This window comes from Salmo salar, chromosome 15 (genome assembly GCF_965601325.2).
Source record: "Salmo salar chromosome 15, fSalSal1, whole genome shotgun sequence".
Classification (NCBI taxonomy): domain Eukaryota; kingdom Metazoa; phylum Chordata; class Actinopteri; order Salmoniformes; family Salmonidae; genus Salmo; species Salmo salar.
This window is the reverse complement of record NC_138305.1, coordinates 84,121,620-84,147,967: the sequence shown is the minus strand read 5'-3', so window position 1 is coordinate 84,147,967 and position 26,348 is coordinate 84,121,620. Positions and strand designations below refer to the sequence as shown.

At 40.1% G+C, this 26,348-nt stretch overlaps 1 protein-coding gene across 4 annotated transcripts in view; it reads left to right on the top strand.

The window, feature by feature from the left end:
* Positions 1–4,954: 4,954 nt before the first annotated feature.
* Positions 4,955–26,348, top strand: part of pik3cd (phosphatidylinositol-4,5-bisphosphate 3-kinase, catalytic subunit delta) — a 47,511-nt gene continuing 26,117 nt past the window's right edge. Inside the window, exons 1-10 of one of the 4 annotated variants that reach the window (XM_014145770.3) lie at positions 4,955–5,076; positions 8,803–8,977; positions 10,332–10,560; positions 11,048–11,280; positions 12,021–12,200; positions 12,827–12,982; positions 13,570–13,659; positions 14,911–15,132; positions 24,536–24,632; positions 26,173–26,303. In XM_014145770.3, the coding sequence (XP_014001245.1) occupies positions 8,837–8,977; positions 10,332–10,560; positions 11,048–11,280; positions 12,021–12,200; positions 12,827–12,982; positions 13,570–13,659; positions 14,911–15,132; positions 24,536–24,632; positions 26,173–26,303 (1,479 nt within the window). In that variant the 5' untranslated portion in view covers positions 4,955–5,076; positions 8,803–8,836. Of the gene's footprint in view, positions 5,077–7,322; positions 7,737–8,802; positions 8,978–10,331; positions 10,561–11,047; positions 11,281–12,020; positions 12,201–12,826; positions 12,983–13,569; positions 13,660–14,910; positions 15,133–24,535; positions 24,633–26,172; positions 26,304–26,348 lie in introns of those variants that run through there. The other 3 variants (XM_014145773.3, XM_014145769.3, XM_014145772.3) reach the window with 3 other exon arrangements.

Genomic DNA, 26,348 nt, shown 5'->3' with positions numbered 1-26,348 from the left:
GGAAAAAATGGGCAGATAATTATTGATTATTTATCAACAGCTGTAACAAGTTGTCAAGTGGTAGGAAATCCTCACTGATACCCTAGTTTATAGAAAGACCCATAATTTGAAACGCAACCAAAACAGACTGCAAATGTATCCAAGTTTGTAGAGTCACAAGCTTCATGTAGTCATTGCGTTCTAGGAATATGTGACCAAATACTAAGCTTTTGACTACTTCGATAGACTCCAAGATTGTGTTTTACCCAAAAGGTTCAGGGTTTTCTGTTTCCATCAACGCTGGACGGCACCAGTGTCTCACTGGGCCATGGCTCCGGCACACCTGCTTTAATTTGAGGCCAAAGCCAGGCCACTGAAACTAACCATCCCACATATACATAACAATGGCTAATTAAACATGAACACCTCACAAAGCAATAGTTTTGATTATGCAGAGGTTACAATTTCCCTAGTGACACTGGTGTTAGTCAAAAGTGAATTTGACCAAATACTTTTGACACCTTCAAATCGGGGGACTAGATACATAGTGCTTTCATTTGTAAACGGTAAAATTTGATATTTATGACAATACCCTCATATGAAACATTTGATGTCAAATCCAAAATGGTGGACTATGGAGCCAAATAAAGTTTTTGCTTCACTATCCAAATAAATATGTAGGGGAGTGTATTTAGTTGATATTTCACTATCAGTACCATTGGCGAAAATCTGATATCAACTTTGGAGGGGACAATTACATGAAATTTTCTCGAGCAATTCCTGAGGGGGACACCGAAAGTAGTGCTGTAACACAGCCTACATTGTAATATGGTAAATGTATATTGAGGAACCAAAGAAATAAGGTGTTTGCCGTACTCCTAACTACCGGTACCCAAAACTACACAACTAATCACAACAGCAATACCATTGCCTTTAACAAATCTTAGTTCAGTCACCAGTTTAAGTTTAGAGTGGGGGTATCCATGGCATTTTCCAATTATGTTCCTATTTTACAAGTCAAAAAAATTGAGAACCTTTCATAATGTTGCCAAACAAAGACTCAACAAACTTACCCGAGACTCCCTGTCTCTGCCAGTCTGTCCCTGCATATCTGTCCCCAACTCTGCTGTCAGTGTGCCATCTGTTGCCTGCTCTGCCTAATGACATCATTGTGAAACATTTCCATTAGAATTTCATTTCTTTCTTATGAACATTTTATCAACTAGTCTTTGAGATATTAGGCTACTAGGGTTCTTACTATGCGTTTTGGTGTATTGAAAAATACTCTGATTTTCGTCTTTTATTTTTCTGCCATTTTTCTACCTGGCTGGCTGGCTGGCTACACACACACACACAGTGTGTAGGTTATTTACAGTAGGAGATGGGCTTCTATCATCTTCAATCATTCTATTTGGGCTTCGATCTAAAAGGTAGCTAGCAAATGTGAAACGGATTAAAATGACAAGAGTTGACAGCTGTATGAGTTCACCATTTACACAACATATGCTGCAACCTTTTGTAATTTTAATAGTTTGTTTCATATTGGCTGGCTTCCAACAATAGCTGAATTTGCAAAGCTAGCGAGCACCAATTCAGTTTCAGTGGTGTTTGCTATAATCTTTGCTACCCGGGTTAAATAAAGGTGAAATAAAATAAATTAATAAAAGTTCCCTAGCGACAATTTAGCTTTTGCAACGAGACCATTAAATATATTTAAGACAATGGTAGAAGAGAGTGTGTAGTTCTGTTCAGTTTGGATTTCAGTTTATCGCTAACCTTATCACAGGGACTTTGAAGCACTAACTTACATCATCTGCATGCTGATTCCATCTTTGACGACGCCACATAAATGGAATAGGTACTAGCTAGCTTAATAGTTAATATTTGCGCGCTAGCTCTGCATATTCAGCTAGTGTGTGTGCGCGATTGACTGGATTAACCTCACGTCAGTTACGTGCATTGAGTGCCTTTCAGACAGTAGATACGACCTCTCTGTTACCTAGCAAACTAAGGAACTGGCAGTGGATCAAACCATTGTGAGGCAAAGGGTGGGGGGGTTGCAATCTTTTGAAACTTAAAAACGCGCTATTAAGTGTCTATAATCAGCACAATTGCTATCATTGCGTATTATTAATATTATTTAAATTACATCGTTATGTTTCAGTGATATATTGAGGGGGACAAATCATATTTTTCCCAGGATGGGGGGGTCGTGTCCCCCCCATCCCCCCCCCGGGATTTCCGCCCCTGATCAGTACAAATAGACATAAGTTGTAAAGATATTGAAATAGACTGACACACATAGCAACCAAACTGATGTTGAAGACTACTACATAGAGCCATGGCTAGATGGAACTCTATTCCACATCAGGTAACTGAGGCAATCAGTAGAATCAGATTTTAAAAAACACCTTATGGAACAGCGGGACTGTGAAGAGACACACACAGGCACAGACAAACATATACATGATAAGACACGCACTCTACACACACGTACACATGGATTTTGTATTGTAAATATGTGGTAGTAGAGTAGTGGTCTGAAGGAACACAATGTGTTGTGAAAAGTGTTATGAAATGTAATGTCATGTAATATTTTAATTTGAATATAATTGCCTTAATGTTGCTGGACCCCAGGAAGAGTAGCTGGTGCCTAAAAACAAATACTGGGAGGCGATTATAAAGAGGCAAGACAAAAAGTGTACTCCTTTGTATGTCCCAAATGGCACCCTGAACCACAACAACAGATGTAATTTGTTTATGGACATCATAAAACAGTCAGGAACTGACTTCAGTGTCAGACTGACCCGGATTACGACCTATGAAATGTTACTCAGCATCGTCTTAATTCAAAATGGCAACTAACAACTGAACATCAAGAATAGCCAGGTGAGCAGGCAGCAAAATGATCTCTGCTCCTACAATGTTCAACTATACTAGACAAGTTTGGCCATCACCTTGAGCTCGTGAGCAAAGCCGCCACTTCCTTGATGCAGACTACGTGCTGCGCTTATGGCCCTGCGTCTGCTAAGGGGCCCCGACCCAGGGGAAAAAAGGACTTACTGATGAGTGTTAGAAAAGTAGAATACACAAGGTGCAATTAAAACGTTCGGTAGTACATTAGCAGTTTCCGAGTTATGTCAGTCACTCAATTAGCCCATGTCAGCTAACATTTTTTACATTGCTAGGTAAGGTAGTCTAGCCAGCTATCAAAACCTTGTGGTAGGCCTAGTCATCACCAAATTAACCAACCAGGCACGCAACGCATGTGCTCAGGAGCCTTGACCTCCAGGGGGCCCCCATTGATTTTGTTCGTCACTCTCACACAGATCTCATATGAACATGGCATAGGTCATAGCAAAATGTGTAGAATTGCAGAGCATTAGCTTTAAAACTGCAAAATGTTCTCTGACCCAAAGCAAATTGTGAGGAATTGAGGAAAATGTACTAGAGGCCTGCAATATTTTGCAACCCCACTCAGCTGTGTGTAACATCTGTTTTTATGGTTCCTCCTCCTTGCTGTTAGATTCACTATAAGTTTGCATGCTGTTCCAAACAAGAACGTTGTTGCTTTCCAAATTGCATCTTAATATAAATAACTCTATTTCTATGATTCCAACAGTTCACCCATTTTGATCTATAGTATATTGCAATTAGTATATTGGAGAGAAGAAAAAAAACGCTATTTGATTTTTGGGCCAATATTGTGCAGCCCTAACACTTAGAGACAGTTTCCCAAACACAGTTCAATTGAGATTCCAAAAACTAGGCTAGACCTGTGTCTAGGGAAACCAGATCATAGTGTGGCACACAAATGAATCAGAATTGTAGTAATTTCAACTTCCCACTAGGGAACATGCAAACACATGTGACTGGGGACAGAAATGGTGCGTCTGATATCATATACACTTACATTATTAGCCCATCAAAGATGGATACAGTTTGTGGTCATTTACGATTAAATGTGACATTTTTGAAGCTTTCATCCATTCTGTATACATGTATCTTTTAGGTAACACTACTTCAAGCCTGAAATGACAATGCATTATGATACGTTGCATTGTGAGACTTGTCATGAGCATGTATGATCCCCTTGGTCAATTTTAAAACTTGCACAAGACAGTTTACAGAATTGTCCATTTAAAGAAATCTAGACAGTTTATTCATTACCACATTTAGCTAACAGGTAGTTAATCCAGAGATTCTTACCTTTACCTCGATTTGGCAGTCTCATCCAGATCATCATGGCATTTGTAGTTCTCTATGATATTCTATTTACCTGCTAATGTGGCTGTCATATGTTGGGGGTAGATACAGGGGAATATATTGATAAAAGTCACCTTGTCCTAGAGAGATTTACAAGGTTATCAAAACGGAACGCCAGGGTAAGCCTACATGAGCACAACCCTTATTTTAAGTCGTTCTAAAATCCCACTATGAGAAAAATGAATGGTGGAAAAATGATTGGAACCATTTCCCTGTTTGACCACTAGGTTTTATGGATATTTTGACTCATACTGAGGTACTCTATAGACCCTTTTTGCACTAACTTTTTGTCTCATCACATACTCTGCTGCTACTGTTTATTATCTGTCACTTTATTCCTAGGAGTTCCTAGGAGTACATACTGTATCTACCTAAATTACATCGTACCCCTGCACATCGACTCTGTACTGTTACCCCTTATATATAATCAAGTTATCGTTACACATTGTGTATTTATTATTACGTGTTTTACTTTTCTATTATTTCTCTATTTTCTTTCTCTACATTGTTGGGAAGTAAGCATTTCACTGTTTGTCTCCACATGTTGTTTAAGAGGCATGTGACAAATCAAATTTGATTTGATTTTGTCATGCATTGTCTTGCGCTATGGTGACTGCTCCGTGATGGTGGATGGGTAAGGGCTATGGGGTCTGTAACTTTATATGGCCTGCAGTTTCTCTTCTGCACACTAACTTCCTGTTTTCTCCAGCTGGTTGTAAGTGCACTCTTGTTACACATTGGTGTGTTTTTAGACTCTGATCCAAGTCCTCCAGCTGTTCACATTGATTGTAAAATGCTATACCTAAGCCCCTCTATCTAATGGTTTCTAAGGTAAGATAATACAGCACCCCTATTGAGGTGTGTGCATTTTGGATTCACTTATATATTTTTGGTATTCTTAGTACTGTCCATGTTTTCGTCTAATATTTGTTTATTCTAATTTGATATCTTATTTCTTTATGCTATGTTGTCAGAAAAATGTTCATTTACACTATATCATCATACATGTTTATATACGTTAAACTTCAATCTTTTCTTGACAGTGGACTTGGGAATGTGTAAATAAGGAAGAGATTCTTATGGACATTTCAGATCACGCAGTTCATTGACTTGAGTCTGACGGTTTCCATTTTCTACAATAGTACTATTGTTGGAGCCAAATCCCCTTACTTTCTGTCTCATGATAAATGTTTGTTTGCCTAATTAGAATCATGAAAGGTTGACTAATCAAATATGAATATTGAATTATGGAGTATGGTTGATGAAATCGTGTTATTGGTTATCATGGGAAAGCAATGTGGATCCACACCCCTTTTTCCCATGTGCCCCTTCACTGAGTGTACATAACATTAAGAACACCTTCCTAATATTGAGTTGCACCCCCTCATTTTGCCCTCAATTCACTGGGGCATGGACTCTACAAGGTGTCGAAAGCATTCCACATGGATGCTGGACCATGTTGACTCCAATGCTTCCCACAGTTGTCAAGTTGGCTGGATGTCCTTTGGGTGATGGACCATTCTTGATACACCCGGGAAACTGTTGAGCATGAAAAACCCAGCAGTGTTGCAGTTCTTGACACAAACCGGTGAGCCTGGCAACTACTACAATACCCTGTTCAGAGGCACCTAAACCTTTTGTCTTGCCCATTCACTCTCTGAATGGCACACATACACAACCCATGTCTCTAGGCTTAAAAAATCTTCTTTAACCTGTTTCCTCCCCTTCATCTACACTGATTGAAGTGGATTTAATAAGGGATCATAGCTTTCACCTGGTCAGTCTGTGTCATGGAAAGAGCAGGTCTTTTATAATGTTTTGTACACTCAGTGTACCTATTTAGTAGTTTGGTATTATGGCTCAGCTAGGCCTCAGGTATGGTGGTACCATACAGTTTTGAACTAAGAACGCTGCTACTATACCCTTTTGTTTTCCTTTGAATCCGATCTCTTTTTGCTTTGATCATGGATAGATTCTAACCTTTGAAATTACCTGTGTAAGTTTTGAATTGTATTACGAATTGCCTTTTAACTATTCTGGTTTAAGTTTCGCTTTCCATGGTAATGGAGTCATTGTATGCTAAGTCAGTGTGGATTTAGTGGTAGTTTGTGTGTGTGCATGCGTGTATCTGGGGTTTAGTAAGCCTCTGGTGAATGTTGCTTATTCATCATTTTACTGTTTCTACTATTTCTGTGTATCTTGTGGTTTTTCCATCACTGAAAGCAGGAAACTGTTGGCTCTGTTAACGGTTAGAGAGAGAGAAGTTTACTGGAATTGTACCACATGATGAAAAATTGACATCCGTGTTTTTCTGAATGGCTAAAGTCATTGAACCCTTTCCTAATTTTGTGCCTAACTGATCTAGTTGGTGGTTTAGTTGTAACATGAATGGTAGGTGCACAGTGCACATCTATTTGGCAGTTTCACCCTAGAACAACTGATCTTCATTAAATAGAAACACAAGGCATTTACATGCTGGGTTTTCTGTTTAGGAAGTAATTACTGCGTTTTTCCCCTGTCCTTATTTGGAATATTGAAAATTGATTGTGTTGGTTGCTAACTGGGGACTGCATGATGTTTGATCTGATCTGTATCAGCTTTGTCTAGTATGAGTAGACAATGTACTGTATATGGTTTGTTGATGGGAAAACTACACTCAGGCTACAATCCCTGTTTGATTAAGCCTACACCACACTGAATCAATCTACATGTTGGTATGAATTGTAGCAAATTGGACTTTATCAGTGGCCAATCCTTAAGGAAGCATTGTGAGGAGGGTTGTGGTATATGGAGTCCGTTAAAACAGATTTGTGTTTAGAGAAGGCTTAAATTTAATTTGACATGGATTTTTATGTGGATGGATGCATTATTTATTGATTGATTGATTGATGTTTAACTCATTTTGGTTTAAAGCCTTTGCCTCACAGTTGTGTTGCAAATGCTTTGTCCAGATAGGCTAGGCAGGAATATTATTTTACACACACACACACACACACACACACACACACACACACACACACACACACTTCCTAGTCTAAACAAACTTTGTAGACGTTCCCTTGGCGTGTTCGGCGATGACGCATTGTCGTGCAGTGAGCGCACCTCGCCGTTCCTTTAGAATAGACTGACTACGCACTGAAGCCTAGGAGCCTTTCAGATATAAAGCCAATTTCGAAAATTATCTTGTGTCTTGTGTGGGAGAACAGTGATACGACGGAGAACCATAAGAATCATTTTTTGGGCACGCTATTTAGCAATGGATGAAAAGCATTGCCAGCGCTGGTAGAAGATGAAGAGATGAGCAACTGGCTTGTAGCAGATAAAGTGACTGAACCATAATACAGTAGCTATGTTGACTTGTCTTTTGTGTGAAACATACATTTGTTTTATATATTGCACAGTCTGACAACGTTTTTGGGCATGGGACCTTATTTTAATCTACGTTATTAGACAATTTTGATGCACGACCATTTGAACTCCTGTAGTTACAGGTATTTAGCTCTTTAATCTTGGTGATGTTTTGTGCTATAGGCTAGTATTTTACTCAATGTCCATTGTTACTTTCACAGCTAGCCTAGTTCTACGTAAAAGAGCGGATAAAATGTTTAACAGAACGTCAGCCTCTGTCTTGGCTATATGTAAGCACTGCAGGCTGCACTCAAGTAGCTTTAATCATTTCATTAGCACAGAATTTACACATTTCTTTGAATAGATACAGAATTCAGAAATTGAAAACCACATTCAAATTATGTTTTTGAAATTCTAATTTTACATCTCCATAACCCCCAATGTTCTGCTAGTTTGGTAAAATGATTTACTGCCATAGTGAGTCTTTCTATGCCCCACTGGTGACTGGCACTATTCGATTCTGAGACAGGGCTGAACGCTTGAAGGGATCTGGTTCATCGTAGTAGGCCTTCACCAAGACTTACTATTCAGTAGGCTACCATGTCTTTAAAATAAAAGAAACATAATGTTTTTCATATTCTAATAATAATTGTATTATTGATCATATTTTCAGCCATGGAGCTGTTGCCCCCCATTTTAAATGCCTAGAAACATAAGCCTTCCTGTGATATCAAACGTGAGATACAATGTATAAAGTTGGCCTACACATAAGCCTACAAGTCAGCCTACAAAGTTAGCAGCATGCCTACTAAGACCATAGCAGGGTTGGAGTCAATTCTATTACATTTCACGAAGTAAACAGAAATTCCAGCCGACCATTCAGACATTATAGCAGACGCAGCACACAACGGGTTATCCACGTAACGGGTCAATTATATTTATGTTCAGTCTATTCAGGACGTAAAGAAAGTCAAATGTTCATTGCTTTGCAATTGGAATTCAGGTTTACTGCCATTTTAGACTGAATTGAAATGGAATTGACCCTAACCCTGCTATGGTGTTAGTAGGCATGCTGCTAACTTCGTAGGCTCACAAGTAGACCTATGGTAGCAACATACATAACACGTTGTCATATTGAGCATTAATTAAGGTTGCTGCGTTGTCTTTGTGTCCTGAATGACCGGCTGGGTTTCCTTTCCCGTGATACAGCAGTGGAGCTGACGGTAAATGAGAGACCGTCACCATGCCCCCGGGGGAGTATGGGATGCTGGGCGAGTGGAAGAAGGAGGGGGACCATGACATCATGATGGACTTCCTGCTGCCCACCGGGATCTTCCTGAAATTCCCTGTGTCTCGCAATGACACCATCGGGGCCATCAAAAAAGTAAGTCCTCGTTTCCCGGTCTGTGGCTGCATGACCCACATTCAGCTGACTGTGTAAATGTGCACACTTATCAAGAGAGACCAGTATGTTGTCATATTTTTCGGTACATTACAGATATTGTTAATTTGCTTGAACATGGAAACAAATCATATGGAATCGATAAAATTACACGTGCAATGACAAGAAATCGATAAAAATGCATGTGCAAAAGGTTTGGGTCATACAGTATATTGTCATATATTGAAATTGTTTGCTCCCTGTTCCAAGGCAGCACCCTGTATTGCATTTACTGTTGATTGAGTATTATTCTGTGGAGAGTCTGATGGAGTTGAGCCAGCTCAGTGCAGTAAAGCAGGTCTGATTCCTTTAGTACCAAAATGGAACTGGTATTTTAGTGCCAAATGGTACGTAATACCGCATTCTCAATGAATCTCAAAGAAACAGTCATATTTAAGAAATATTGGGTGACTTTGAGATTCTACTTGTAATGAAAAGCGCTGTATAAAATCAATATATTTACTATTATTAATATTATGGTTAGTCTTATTTTGAAGTAAAAACCAGGTATAGCCAGGTCATTATAATAAAATGTTGTTGTCAATTACCAACCTCTTTAGATAAATGTTGGATTAATAAATGAACGTCACTACCTATTGAATTGTAGCCTGTTATGGAAGTGCATGTTTGGATGTGATGGTACAGGGGTAGAGAGAGTTAATGTCTCTTTTCTCTAATACAAATCTGTCTGACAATTTGCTATAGCAGTCGAAAATGCTCTCAAATCCATTGAATTTGCCTGTTTCTATGCCAACAGGCCTGCCTCTTCATACTGTTTGATTTATATGTGTTAAATAAGGATACTGTTGGCAGCTTGCTTCAGAGATTTTGCTTCCCTTTGAGTGGTTTTATTTACAGGCCTTTACAGACTTTCCTCTGTAAATGACTCAATTGGGTGATCACTTGTTGTTTTATAATTAAATACATGTTTTGTAATTTTCATTAATTTAAGATTTCAAACCCTGGCGGCGTGCCCACTTTTTTGTTGTTTGAGTCCCTGATTGCCCCTTTAAAACATGCAATACTCAATTTATTACACCTGATTTGAATGCAGTACCAGTAGTGTTGTAGATGTTTCTGTTCATTTTAAATGGTGTTGTTTCTTGCTCTAGTGTGTGCAGTCAGCTTCCTCTTTCTCATGGTGTGATCAGTTGATTTGTGTGTTTGGGTTGGGTCAGCTACTCTGTGTATTTGCCAGTCAGAATGTGACTGGGTGTGTAAATGGTCAGTATTGGTCATATTGGTTATGAACCCTGTGTGTGTGTGTGTGTGCGCGTGCTTGTGTGTGTTTGTATAGATGGTGTGGAGGAATGCTAGCAGCGAGCCCCTGTATGGAGCACTGAGCGACGCGGACGCTTACGTGTTCACCTGCATCAACTCGACGGCAGAGCGTGAGGAGCTAGAAGATGAGACCCGTCGTCTGTGTGATGTCCGGCCCTTCATGTCTGTCCTGAGGCTGGTGGCCCGGGAGGGTGACCGCGTGGAGAAGCTCACCAACACCCAGATCAGCCTGCTGATTGGCAAAGGTCTACATCACCTCTCAGGGGCATGCAGCAAGCAGCACAAAGCAATGCTAGTAGGACCAGAGGATTTCCCTAAGTAGTCATAGGTTAAATAGTATATACTTTCTCTCCACAACCTAGTCCACACAGCCACGAGAGAATAACAATTATGAAATCTACGTTTGACGGCCAATCTTCGATGTATGAACTAATGAAAATCACTTTTCTGGTCTACGAGTGCCGTGAGTGTGGGTCGTTGAGAGAAATGATTTACTACGTTAGCTACGAATGCTTTGGGAAACCCACCTAGGCCTGTTAGATCTTGGGTAGAGGTAGCATAACGTTTGTGGAAAACATCTTAGGACTAGCTTTTTGAAAATGGCACTTAACAAACATAGATGTGAATTGGCATAATTGGTTATTAGCTCATTGTCACTGAATCACCAAATGCACTGTATCCTGCTAGTTTCCAACACCACACCTTGTGTTCACTTCTGTTCATGTCTCTCAGGTCTGCACGAATTTGACTCCCAGAAGAACCATGAGGTGAACGAGTTCCGGGCCAAGATGCGGTCCTTCTGTGAAGAGAAGGCCCAGGACCGCCAGCGGTTGCCATGGTACCAGTGGATGGAGTACAGCTTCTCGTGTGATCTAGAGCCATGTGTTTCCCTGGCAGAGCCCGGGGGCATCAAGACAAAAGGCACTAAGAAGATCTTTGTCAATGTCAAGTTTGAGGCCAGCGATGTAAGTGCCTTGTTCCTCAGGTCTTTTTTACTCTTATTCTTAATGTTTGTCCTAGTAAATCAATCAGTTACTTTTTGTGAATTTGGGAAGGGACATGGGATATTGTGATTGGATTGGGATGTGAATATTCAGCTTCTGTCAGCAATGATATCTTTTACTGGAAAATTCAGAATTTCTACCAATGCATAGACCAAGTTAAGATCTGGAGGATGAGTTTAGGTAAAACATTTTTTTTAAATGTACACACTTTGGAAATTCCCTTCACCTCCCACACACCACTCACTGTCACTTTACAAGTCTTCAAAACAACAGTTCAGAATCACTATGAATAATGTATAAAGAAAAAATAAACAGTTGAAACAGAAAATCATTAAGATGTGACATTTTTGCACAAAAACGGCCATAGTGACGATGGAAAGAACACAATTTGACGTTATAGCTACTACATGATATACTTACCAAGCCTACTGTCTAATTTATTATTTTATAGAGTAGCTTTCATACCAAACGTAACTACAAAATGTACTGTAAAAACAGCACTCATAAAGGACTTAACTAAAAGCTTTCTTTTCAAGCTTTCTTTTTTTTAAATCAAACTACTGCCTTTTCAAACTGCCTAATATCTGAAGCTTTGGAAGACCATCGTTCAAGAATTACCAGATCAATATTTTTTCAAGTGATGTTGAGATTCTAATTGTAATGAAAACCCCTATATAAAATGAATCTATTATTTTCTGTAGGAAAGCTTTATGCTTCAGCAGGAGCCCCAGGACTTGCCGATGATCTTAATGCGGAGTGCCCTAAAGAAGAAGGCCACTGTGTTTCGCTCAGTGCGACAGGAGAAGCCAGAGGACTACACTTTACAGGTCAATGGGAGGTGGGAATTCATATACGGGAAATACCCCCTGTGCCAGTTCAAAGTAAGTAAACACAATAATACAAGCTTACTTCACTTCGAGTTTACCCATTTTCTCCATTGATGTTAACTGTTTTTTCAATATGTTCTGCCTAGTATGTTTAGTCTGAGTTGGTCTGTATTTGTTTCTTATTTTGTCTGCATGTTGCCTCTGTCTGCTGTGTGAATGTGGTCTATTTTGTCTGTATATGCTAGGTATGTAATGAGAGCCTTTGGGTCTCTAGTGGAATGACTCAATGTTTCGGTGGCAGGAGACTCCGTTGTTGGTTTTGAAACTCCTGCTACCTTCAGACCAACGATGACTCATATCTCTAGTAGCCCTCAGAAGGGAACTGCATTGCACATAATTCAGCTGCATTATTAAGCTTCAGTAAATAACAGCCTCCAGTTCTTGAACATGAGTACACCAGTGAATATCTGGACAGAGTAGGGTGGAGTCACCCCTAGACGCTGGTCTTGCATTTCCCCCACTAATTGAATTAGGATTGGGGGAGGGGAAGCTGATCCTAGATCTGTACCAAGGGGGAAACTTCACCCCGGAGCGATCTGGACCCCGGGAAATATGTGTGGTTGACATCCAACCCTTCTTCTTCCTCTCTTCCCTTCTTCCTTTCTCTACTCCTTCCTCAGTACATCTTCTCCTGTTTGAGAGGGGGTCAAACCCCCCACCTGACCATGGTTCATCACTCCACCATTGTCAAATACCAGGAGGAGCAGGGCTGCCTGGGCAGCCAGGTGTCCAAGAGTCGCTCCTTGTCCAAGCCCCCCCCTCTACCCGTGAAGAAGGTGAGAGGTCAGCCTCTTGGGACCACAGTCATTTTTTATTAACAGAATGTCAACCTTTTTTTGTACCTCTTACAGTTGTTCCTCAACCAGTGTTATGGACTTTGACATGCCCAAAACATGCTGGGGGGGGCTGCCTGAAATCATTTACTTTTTACACTTTTACGTGCATGAACTTTGCTGATTTGAACCCCCTGAGTTTTCTTGTTGTTAATGGTTTTTACTGTCTGCCTTAGTTGTATGATCTTCAGTGTAGCTTTGAAATGGTAGCACCTATCTCTCCCAATTATCACACACAATGCTGCTAAATGACACATTTGTGTGTGTAGTTTTGTTTTGGTTCAAACTCTACTTCCCATAACTGATACCAACACAGAAAGGATGAACCAGGTTAGCCTTGTATCAGCTTCAGCTTTTGGAAGCTTTAGTTCCTCTTCTCTTTCTTTATCATGTTTTGTTGTTGTTGTTGAAGGTAAAACAAATTCACATTTTGAGCCTTGCATGTCATACTGACATTAATAATTCGCACATGGCAGGAAACAATTTCAATGTTAATCAAAGCAAATGTCCTATTTATTTCTTACTATCAGCAGAACACGTCGTCTTTGTGGTCCATTGAGGAGCCTTTCCACATTCACTTGCTACAAGGCTACCGTGTCAACGCAGATGAAGGAATGAAGGTTGGTGTGGTTTCATGTGGGCTTTCGCGCTCTGACTGTTGCTCAATGAAGTGTAGCTTCGAGTTGTTTACCAATATCTCACTTTAGGGTGTACGAAGGAGAGGTGAAATGTAAACGATAGGGTCATATGACCCTTACCGCACATTTCCCATAATTCATCAGAGGCAGTTGGTTAAAACTCTACAAAACAGGAAGTGGGGAGGGCCTATCTGGCTTTCACGTTGCACTCTGGTGCCTAGATTCTTAGAAAAGGACAGGCTTTGCGCTCTCGCTCGCCACTTTAACTTTTTTTTGATAGGAGAGATGGTTGTCGTTACTATTGCAGATAGGGCATGTTGACGGCTCTGACCTATCTTGAAATTTGTTGAATTTCTCCGCCCTCTAATTACTCTACATAGAATTGTGATTCTGTACTGTTGATATTGCATTGAATAACTGGGCAATATTATGTAGAAATGGACTATGCTACAAATGATTTGATATACATGTCATATTTTCATTATAGAAAGGTTGTTTAACTTGGATGCTGTGAATTGGATGTAAAAGAAAGACACATGGGGAATTGGCTTAATGTTTTGTCTGTGTGCGTTTGATTCAGCTTTTTTCTTACTGTTAATGTTTAGATTGGTTGTTGTGTAAGTGCACTTCCGGCCTCTTACCTCAGAGCGAGCATGACTCACAGTAAATTATTTGTCCTGTCACATTGTTGGCAGGCAGAAATTTGCCAAGATACCCTAGGGGAAAATATCCACTCGTATAGTGTGCGTCCCAAATTGCACCCTATTCCCTATGTAGTACACTACTTTTGACCAGAACTCAATGGGACCTGGTCAAATGTAGTGCCCTATGTAGAGAATAGGGTGTCATTTGTGTCATACGCACACAGTACTTTTCTAATCTGGCTACAACCCAGCCTGGTTTGAATATTTCCAAGATAGGCAGTACACCGAGCCTTGAGGAATTGAATGCTTGATATTGAATTAATCACATTGGAAAAATAGACTCCACTGTTCATTCATGATTTTTCATTTACTGTAGACATTTATTGTTCTTATGAAGGCTGTATGCATTGCTTATGAAAGAACAGATTCAGACACCTTACCATACCTTACCAAAATCAATTTTATTTGCTTTGTGGAAAACAAAAAAAACAGATCAGTTAACACAAGGATGTCCAACTCAGTCTCTCATGTGGGTTCTTATTATGTGTGTGCGTGTGCATGCGTTTATGCACGTGTTTGTGTCTCCCAGCTGGTCGTCCAGGCAGGTCTGTTCCACGGCAGTGAGCTGCTGTGTAAGGTGGTGACCAGCGGTGAGGTTAACGTGTGCTCCGAGCCCCTGTGGGACCAGAAGCTGGTGTTTGACATCAGCGTGAGCGACCTGCCTCGTATGAGCCGCCTGTGCTTTGCTCTCTACGCCGTCATTGAGAAGACCAAGAAGCCCCGCTCCACCAAGAAGAAGAACAAGAAAGCTGTAAGTCTGCAGCTGTAAGAGCTGTTACACCTTGATCACACCGCTAGCGTCATTTCACAAAATGGTACGCAGCATCATCTGGATATGTGTGCAACAAAGTTCAACATTCACCTTCTTTTACCATTTCTGTCAAGCCGTCTACACATACAGTTTGACGCATATGTTCGATAAATCCAACGTATGCACCACACAGAACGCACTGCAACTGCCTCTGCAACGCAATGCTGCAAGGCAAATGCAGCGTTCCATTGGAAATGAATATGCTTCTGTTGGGCCAAAATGCAATGATTCTGTCGACGTGATCGAGGTGTAAGAGCTCCAGAAAGCAGAGTTTAAAAATATCTATTTTGAATGAATTTGACAAGTTTTATTGACAGAGAGACAGTTAAAAATATAGATGAGGATACAGTAAGTGGCAGAACGGGGGTTTCGTACCACTGCAGCCAGGGGTATATGTGGTCTGGGGGAGGCAGAGTTTTGTTTCGGCACTGTAGCTGTTAAAGTGATGGTCTAGAGCTTTTGTATAATTTCAGTCCCCGAAAATGTCTATTTTGTAAGTGCGTAACCCTTTACTCTCGTACCTGTATACGTGTTGGAAATTTCAGGATTTGGGCACTGATAACACTCTGTACACTAACATACTATAAATGACGTCAGAGCTCAGGCTCTGTGCTTCACATCGCTTTATGGGTTTTGTCTGACAGACGTTCTGTTCTTGAGCACCGCATGCGACAAGAAGTTGCCCCCAACCCTTCTGCAACTTTTGCACATTTCTGTTCTCTGAGTGAGGGAAATGCTGTAAATTAAGGGGACTCTATCTATTTTGAAAGACGAGACGCTGAAAATGATAATAAATATCGCTTTGATGTCATACAAGCAGGCCAAACACCCGTGAGTCTGAATGTGCACTTCAATTTTCCATATCATAACACTCATGTCATGTACAGTGTCAATGTTTATGATCACTATGTTTGATGTACAGTTACAAGATGACATGGCGTCAAACCCTGAGTTGTTCTGAACAGAATGAGCCTATGTTTGTCTATTGTGAAGAAAATTTGCCGTTTAACACGCACCTGAATGCACGCATACAAACTCCTTACTATGCGCGCTGAAATTAGGATCTGTTTCTCTGAATTGCGCTGTGGAAGACTAAGACTGTAAGATCATATTTTATACAGTGCCTTCAGAAAGTATTCAAACCCCTTTACTTTTTCCACATTTTGTTGTGTTACAGCCTGAATTAAACATTTCTTACATTTAGATTTTGTGTCACTGGCCTACACATAATACCCCATAATGTCAAAGTGGAATTTTTACAAATGAATTAAAAATAAAAAGCATTGAGTCAAAAAGTATTCAACACCTTTGTTATGGCAAGCCTAAATATGTTCAGGAGTAAAAATGTGTTTAACAAGTCACATAATAAGTTTCATGGACTCATGCTGTGTGCAAGAATAGTGTTTAACATGATTTTTGAATCACTACCTCATCTGTACCCAACACATACAATGATCTGTAAGGTCCCTCAGCCGAGCTGTGAATTTCAAACGACAAAGACCAGGGAGGTTTTCCAATGCTCGCAAAGAAGGGCACCTATTGGTAGATGGGTAAAAAAAAGTTATGAAAGTTATGAATTACAATTTGGATGGTTTATTAATGCACTCAGTCATTACAAAGATAACGGCGTCCTTCCCAACTCAGTTGCCAGAGAGGAAGGAAACCGCTCAAGGATTTTACCATGAGGTCAATGGTGACTTTAAAACAGTTACAGAGTTTAATGGCTGTGATAGCAGAAAACTGAGGATGGATCAAACAACAATACTAACTTAAATGACAAAGTGAAAAGAAGGAAGCTTGTACAGAATACAAATATTCTAAAACATCCATCCTGTTTGCCATAAGGCACTAAAGTAAAACTGCAAATTCATTTTATGTCCCGAATACAAAGCCTTATGTTTGGGGCAAATCCAACACATAGCTGAGTACCACTCTTCATATTTTCAAGCATGGTGGTGGCTGCATCATGTTTTGATGTCAGTCTAACAATGAGCAACAACCAATTTGTTGATTTTTAAAAGAATAATGGGCAAATGTTGTGCAATCCAGGTGTGCAAAGCTCTTAGTCTTACCCATAAAGACTCACAGCTGTAATCACTGCCAAACGTGATACTAACATCTATTGACTCGGGGTGTGAATACTTATGTAAATTACATATTTCTGTATTTCCTTTTCCAATACATTTGCAAACATTTCTAAAAAAAATGTTTTCACTTTGTCATTATGGGATATTGTGTGTAGATGGGTGAGAATTTATTTTATTCAATCCATTTTGAATTCAGGCTGTAACACAACAAAATATGGAATAAGTCAAGGGGTATGAATACTTTCTGAAGGCACTGTAATTTAGCTAGTCATGTTGGCAGTAGAGCAAGCTTTGAAATGATGCCCACCTGAACCAGATTGCGATTTATAATGGACTGTTTTTAGATTGTGTAAACAACAACAGCAATTGTGTGAGTGCGGGATGCAGGGTTGTGTTCCAAACTAAACAATTACAAGTGTGCTTGCTCTAGTTCCTCAACGGCACAGCTAGGAGAGCTCAAAAAGCACCTTATAGTTGAAGACTCTTCTTTGAGTCGTAAGTGCATTGAAATGACTTAGGAACTATGCACACTTTGGAGAGGTGAGTGTGTGGTCACTTGAAGACACCAGTTAGGCCTCTCATTCAAACCCTTTTAATTATTTTGTCTTATGTAGACCTACCCCAAATTTTCCAGGAATATTCGTATCATGTTACTGAATGTATCCAGAGCATTTTCATATTTTGTTATCAACAAATGCAGCGAAAAGTACAGTAAATGTAAAAAGCACCTAAAATCATCAGTGTAATGTTTAGATTCAGTCTTGTGTCAGGTTAACTGTTGTGTTCTTAACTTTGGTCCAATAATTTTCCCATAACCTCCAAAATGTTCCCTTTTAATTCCTACAATGCTTATGCATATACTTTTCATATTTCTTCTGTAAGAAACATTTCGATTTAGCCCTATCCATACAGGCCAATTCCCACGAGTGTTAAGGGTTAAGATCCCGGACTGCATCTTTAAGAAAACTGACTGAGAATTCAGTATAATGGGGGGGGACACGACACAGTTTTAGTTGAAGAACATATGTCACTGTACATGAAATCCCTATCTGAATTCTGAAGAAATGTTGGCACGTAAAACTGCTTTACAGTGAGCTCCAAAAGTATTGGGACAGTGACACATCTTTTGTTGTTTTGGCTCTGTAGTCTAGCACTTTGGATTTGAAATGATAGAATTAGTAAAAGTTAGAGGCATAAATATAATACTCCCCAAAAAATGCTAACCTCCCCTGTTATTATAATGGTGAGAGGTTAGCATGTCTTGGGGTATGATATTTGTACGTCTAACTTGGGGGGGGGTGCCTGCTATTTTTGCAGCTACAACCAAGTTGCTATTTCAACGTGCTCTGACACACTTTGTGTTTCTGTGGTTGCATGGGTGTCTGTGTGGGTGAGTGTCAGTGTGTGAATTTGTTTGCCTGAACAAAACATGTTTCTTTTGTGTGTGTGTGTGTGTGTGTGTGTGTGTGTGTGTGTGTGTGTGTGTGTGTGTGTGTGTGTGTGTGTGTGTGTGTAGGAGGCGGTGTATGTTTTGCTGTTGTCGGATTGTGCAAGCATTTTATTCGCTTCTACTCTTATCTGCTACACTATCACTCCAAGGAAGGAAGAGTAGAGCGTCAATTTCAAAGAATTATAAATGAAGTTTCTAAGCCAACCCACAGATATTTGTTGTATGGACCTCTTCTCTTAAGTACTTCCACTTTCATTGCAAAGACAACTTCCTTAAAGTGGAACTGACAGTGTGTTAACTACTTTACAGATATGAAACAATCATATCAGGACAAAAATATCAAACTTTATAAGGGGTTTTAAAACTAGATTATATTTGACTGAAAGTTCCATCACGTACAGTAAGGCATTGTTGGCAGAATAGATGGATGCAGTTCAATGTATGGTTAATATAATTCACCAATACATTTCTTGGTAGTCCAAAATATATTGTTATCAGGTTGTAAATCACAGCTTGTCTGGTACATTGTTTGCTGCCTCCACCCATTCGGGATGCACTGTTTCAGTTTCAATGACTCAATATTTTGGACAAAAACGGACGAATGTAACTAAGGCTGGGAATATCAATATAATCAAACTAGCAAGGTCAATGATCACAAGTCAGTCAGCGTGGCTAATCCCATAGAACATTTGTGGGAAGAACTGAAAAAGCGTGTGCGAGCAAGGAGGCCTACAAACCTGACTCAGTTACAACAACTCTGTCCGGAGGAATGTGCCAAAATTCACCCAACTTATTGTGGGAAGCTTGTGGAAGGCTACCCAAAATGTTTGACCCAATTTAAACAATTTAAAGGCAAAGCTACCAAATACTAATTGAGTGTATGCAAACTTCTGACCCACTGGGAATGTGATGAAAGAAATAAAAGCTGAAATAAATCTTCTTTCTACTATTATTCTGACATTTCACATTCTTAAAATAAAGTGGTGATCCTAACTGGCCTAAGACAGGGAATTTTTACTAGGATTAAATGTCAGGAATTGTGAAAAACTGAGTTTAAATGTATTTGGCTAAGGTGTATGTAAACTTCCGACTTCAACTGTACGTATTTGTGAGTCGTTTCAGGAAACAAGTTGTATGTCGCGCGTCACTACTTCACAGGAGCGTTTTTTGTCAGAAATGCCTTCTGGAACATGTGACCTTTCATGTGCCTTAATAACAAACGTGTATGCCATCAGTAAATACAAATAAAATTGTTAAATTATGAGCCTAGTTGGTTTAGCCACGGAAAACTAAGCAACCTCCCCGCTAGCCATGATTGGCTGAGATAATGAGTTGGCTGGACATGCCGACAGATGAGTTCGGATTGGACTGCCATGTAGCTCGCTTCTGTCTATTATATGAGCTGGTCAGTATGAGTAGGTAATCCTTTATAACGCAGCTTTTTTTGAAAGATATCACATAGTAGAACTGCATAAGTGTTGCTCCCCACTTTCTGGAGGATCAAGTTTTGAAATCAGTGGAATTAGAGTATGATAGCTAAGGAGATGGAGAAAATTCTGGCGTTTGATTGCAAATATGCAGAGGGAGTAGAAAAGAGAGAAGGCTGTTGTATAAAACACCTGTCTCCAGATTACATTTTCAAACTAAGGGCAACCATGGCATCCGTGACAGAGAGGGAGAAGCGTCCATCCATGAATACGGGTAAGATAGTCTAGCTAGCTACATTTTCAGATATTACACGTTTCTAATTTGGTCAGAAAGTCATTTATTTAAAGTTAAAGTGTACTGATGCTAACGTTGCGTGTGATCTGTGTAGTAATAATTCGTATCTCAGAGCCATTTGCATTGCTAGTTATAGCCTAATGTTAGCTAGCTAATTTTGATCCTGGTTGGTTGGTTAGCTACCTGCAGATTCATGCAGGGTAGTAATGTTATAAATTGGGATGATGGTTAATTGTTTAGCTAGCTAGCTGTCTAAACAAAAGACTCCACTATGCAAGTAACTATTTCACTGCGACAACTGTCGATAGACGTGAGCTGGTAAATTCGCTCTGGCTATCTTAAATTGTTGCCATTCAAACAGTTGCAGTCACCAACGATCTGGATAACATAAAAACAGCCTAACCAGCTCTGCTAGGGCGAGTAAAATGGTCAGTGAGCTGTTCTCTCATTTGTGACTGGAAGTAGTTAGCAAGCTAGCCAACGTTAGCTAGTTAGCTTGGGTGCTTGACTGCTTTTGTTAGTTCAGAACGCTCGGATTAACCCTACTTTTAGGCCAGAGCATCCAGTGTGCGCTCTGAACACTCCGAGAGCGAAACGCTCTGAATTTACTAAAGGCCAATCTTTCTAGTAGGCTTTCCAGTAGGTACCAAAACTTTCAAGGGCCATTTTCTCAAAAGTAAGGTTACAAGTTCATCAACTTTCAAAGCAGAATTACTTTCCCATTGTTCCTCAGCTGTAGTGTATGATATACCAGTTTCTAGCTTTGAGTCTCTACTTTTATCCGATGTAAAAAAAAACATAATTTCAAATTTTGCGACATAAGACCGAATCGAGTCAGTCGGTCACATTTGCAGAAATCCATTCAGGTGTATTTTGTGGCATATGGCGAATGCGTGCTAATGATGTAAAGTCGTGCTGAACTTGCTACTGCCTGTAAGCACACTGTCCAGTTGAAAGTGAATGATGGAAGGCTTATTGGCATATTTGCATAAAGACCTACTGTAGCTCTGATTGGCTATGGTGCACCGGTCTGCGTAGACTCCGGTCCTGGGCCAGGCAGATGTTTTTATTTACTGCAGTGTCTATTAATTGTCCAAATGCACGGCTGGGTTCCCACTCTATATTGCTGTATTATTTTCACAAATGCCTTACTTTACGTCATTCTCAAACATTCTATGAATTGATGAAAACTTGAAAATGACCATGTCTAAGTGCTCGCTTGTCAGAAAATGTAAAAAAAAAAGTGTTATTCTTCCTAGGGGTATATATGAACAGATTTTAGTCAAATGTAATGTTGCTAAAAGGCTGTCAGTTCCACTTTAAATGGCTATTACTGCTGTGTTTCACATTACATTTAGAGCTGTGGAAACTTTAAATGGAGGTGTATGTTACGTTCACCAGCAAGAAAACCAAAAATGTTGCTCAAACAGAAGGGAGAACTAACAAAGAGTCACTGATCAACAACTAAAACGAAAACAGGTGGGGTTTTAGGAGGGGTTCTGAAAGACACTGATGGGGGCATCCACAAAGTTGACTAGCAACAACAACTGGAACCTAAAAGACACCCACCATGAGTGCCCACTAAATTTGCCCAAGAAGAGGCAAACAATTAGACAAACCCACACCAGCCCCCCGAGTGGCGCAGTGCTAGCTGTGCCACTAGAGATTCTGTGTTCGAGTCCAGCCTCTGTCGCAGCCGGCCGCGACCGGGAGACCCATGGGGCGGCGCACAATTGGCCCAGCGTCGTCCGGGTTTGGGGAGGGTTTGGCCAGCAGGGATGTCCTAGTTCCATTGCGCACTAGCGACCCCTGTGGCGGGCCGGACGCAGTGCACGCTGACACGGTCGCCAGGTGTACGGTGATTCCTCTGACACATTGGTGCGGCTGGCTTCCGGGTTAAGCGGGCATTGTGTCAAGAAGCAGTGCAGCTTGGTTGGGTTGTGTTTCGGAGCCTGTAACAATGTATATCTGCTTAGAAACATTACCCAAATTGTCAGTTTATTTGAAAATGTAGCAACTAAGCAGTTTGCATGTGTCATATGGCTGTTATAAGGACATACAGAAATAAGTCATGTCTGTGTTCTGTGTAGTTTTTTGTTTCGATCAAGTCAAGGATATCTCTTATGTTCCCCTTTTCTGCGAAATGCCATAATGGTTTCACTTCTAGACATGAACACACAGTTAGCAACACCACCTCTTTGAATCCCCATGCCATTGGTTACTATGGACTTGTTTGCCATTGCTTTCAGGAAGTGGAGCGTGTTTGTAGTTGTGTATAATAGTACAGTACACTGAGGCCTAGGCCCAATTTCCCCTTTTCACCGTGGCTCTTGTCACAGTCCTGGGTGTATTCATTAGTGCACACCGTAGAAAAAACCATTTGCAATGCAAAATGTTTTGCTACAAAAACAAGGCTACTCCCTCCCCGTTTTGCCCTGTTTGCTTCCTAGTGAATACACCCTGGTTTAAAAGAGGCAAGGTGCGAGGAGAGGCCACATGTGTGCTGTGGGGAGCTAGGCCTCAGCGACTCCACTTCTGCTTTCTGGGCCACTTCTCCCTTCCGTCACCCAGAGGAGAAGTCCTCTCAGCAGGCCAGACAGCGGGCCTGCATCCCATCTGGCACCCTATTCCCTGTATAATGCATACTTTTGACCAGGGTCTATAGGGCCATGGTCAAAAGTAGTGCACTGTGCCATTTGGAACACAAAACAGGAAGCGAGAAGTTATTTTGGCTAGCCATGGCCACTCGCATCGGCTTATTTTCATTTAGCTTGTTGTTTTAGCAAGTTCACAGCTGAGCCATGCACTATATTGGTTTTCCCACCTTAGCTTGAGAAGCGCTTTCCCCTGACCATTTACCATAAGTCATTTACAAGTAATTCTCATTAAACCTTGTGCCAGCAAGGGAGATTTGGACATTTATGATTCATTACAATAATTCAATACTTACAATACAATGAGATACAATGACAACTCAATTAACCTTTATTTTATAACTCAAATATCAAATATTTAACAGTTTCTGAGGTTAATTGAAATCCTTGTAATGGCCAATTAGATATTGTGGCTTGTATTGTTTTATGTATACTGTATATTGAAATGCATTTCAAGCAATTTAATGTAACCATAGAGGCCTACAACACAAATGGCTTGTGAGACATAATGATATCAGTTATTATACGAACGAAGACCTGTTCGTTAACCACAGTGGAAACTCTTTCGCAAAGTGACTGTGCTTTTTGGTGGTGCAAGAATAAGTCGGTTGTTCATTGCACCATTTCCATTCTCAGTCATTCATTTCAAGACTGGAGGCTCCATTTAATCAATCTGGAAGTTTCCAGTTTATGGCAACTCATCATTCCTCCCATGCAGCTAGGTATCCAGTTTGAATTGAATATCAAGTTGTATTTATTTTTATTTCACAACGTGTGTTATTGATTGAAAGAATCCAAACTTCATCTCAGTGACACTGTGGGCCACATACTGATTTTGATTGAATGAAGCCCAAGATGTACTCACATATATTTGGGTTCTTCTAAACAGATGTAAACGAAAACAGGTTAGAAAGTTTGAATTTGTAAATAGTGTGCTAATGACTATCAACCTTGGTCGTGTTCAGTAGGGCACACCGTAGCAAAACGTTTCGCGACGAGAAAAACTATATTGTTCTTATTGGACTAGTTATGGTAGTACCTCCCGTTCCACTTTTTTTTCTCCTTTACTGAACATGACCATGGTGTTTCTCCCATAGAATTAGAATGGACGTCCCCATTCAAGTCATGATGCTATAATGGATGGACTGGGGCCATTTTGAGGGTCCCGATTGGAGCAAAGCTAGGTTGAAGATATCCAGGTTAGGACAACGTCCAACGTCGTTCACATGCGGAAGCTTTCAAAAATAAACAGTCCCTTAGTTTTAGAATTCTTCCTCATGAATGCAAAGAGTTATGGGATATTAGAATCCTCTTGTCTTAACCTTTGTTATCCTCAACCTAGGCGCAAAGCAGAAAGTAAAAGCATGGAAGTTCGGCATTCAATCTGTGCTTTATTAACAGTCACCTCATTCTATGGTTTCTCCCACCAGGACTGTCCACTAGCCTGGGTAAACACCATGGTGTTTGACTATAAGGATCAGCTGAAGACTGGGGAGTTCCTTCTCTCCACCTGGCCTTCAGTCCCTGGTACAGTAGAACCACACACGCACGCACGCACGCACGCACGCACACGCACACACGCACACACACTGCAAGTCTTCAAAATGATTGAAGTATACCACCCAGAGTAACACACACTGCTACATAGTATCACAAATTGCTATTGCACTAAGTAGTTTCACAAACTAGTTGTTTTCTGAACTGCAAAATGTACAACACCATTGTTCCGATACAATTTTAATCATTGTACTATTTACCTACAGTTGTTTAAAATGTAATTAAATTGCTGCAAATTAATGGGTAGTAATAATAAATGTAAAAAGCAGCAACATTTTTTTTATTTGAATTACAACAAATTTGCAACTTGTTTTTTTATATATCTGAGATAAGGAGTGATGCTGCAAAAATAAAGATTTTTAAACAACTTTTTTTACGTGTTAAAAAAAGTGTACTTACTGATATACTAAACAAGGAGTGAGGCTGGTCAAAATCTGTTTCACTGTTGTTCACAGTACACAACTAAGACAACCTACAATAATAATACTAGATATGATCCCTCTGTAGTGCACGCATACCAATTCAAAACACTAATACCATCGACTGGTTATGTTTGACGTAGCCACTATTCCTTTGCAAAGTGGTTGTGATGATTTTGGAAATATCAATACGTGCCTCAGAGTGGACGTTTCTTGTAGTGTCCTTAAGCCGCTCAATCAGTATCATGTTGATGAATCAAAGAACAGTTAAATAATTTTGAGTTTAGTTGGGTTTGGGGTGGGGACAAATTTGACATTTTCTTGGTCATCTGTTGATGACATTTTTTGCTTTTCGCAAACTCATTAGAGACAGGGATCGTTAAAATATCGTCATACTTTTGAGTGAATCAGATTTTTGGTTCATGAAATGTTTCAATGTTTGTTCAAACATCCAAAAAGGAAGAAAATCAGATATGTTGGAGGTCATATGTCCTTAAGGCAAATGTTTTGCCAAATGCTGAGAAACACTTTGGTACAGACTTTCAAAGCTCTACGTCAAACGAAGTGGTGGGGCTGCGCTTTTGACTTTGAAGTGCTCAACATATCATCACCTATGGGCCATTCAGTTCGGGATTTGGCCCCATAATAACTCCCTTTGTGTTATATTTGTATTCTATTTATTTTACAATCTGGGCTTTAGATATTTGCCCCATGCAAGGACAAAAAATACAAGGCTTCCAGCCACTAAGGCTTGGAGCATTAAAGGGGCAATCAGCAGTTGGTACATCCATTTAGCAGTTGTTACATCCAAATTATTGATATGTTCCTATTTGAGTTTAGTTCAACTGTCATACCCCTACAGAACCCCAATTTCTTTGTAAACAAAGTAAATGCAATGTTAATATCATGGATGGTCAGTCCTTGCATTCATAGCTCTGTCTATGAATTTGAGAATGGTTACATTCCTCCAGCCCCATCCCACACTAGTGGGGAGAACGCTTTATTGTTTCTACTGCTGAATGCAGTTTTAACACATTGATTTAGCTAATAGCTGAATATGTTTTTTTTTTCGGTTTAATTTGGCCTCACAGATGATAAAGGCGACCTCTTGAATCCAATGGGCACAGTGGAGAAAAATCCCAACGTTGATAGTGCAGCAGGACTCCTCATTCGCTTCCCCAATATCCGACCTCACCCTCTCTACTACCCCCATTTCGACAAGGTACACCTTATACTGCACACACGTTTCAATAGTAGACATTGTACA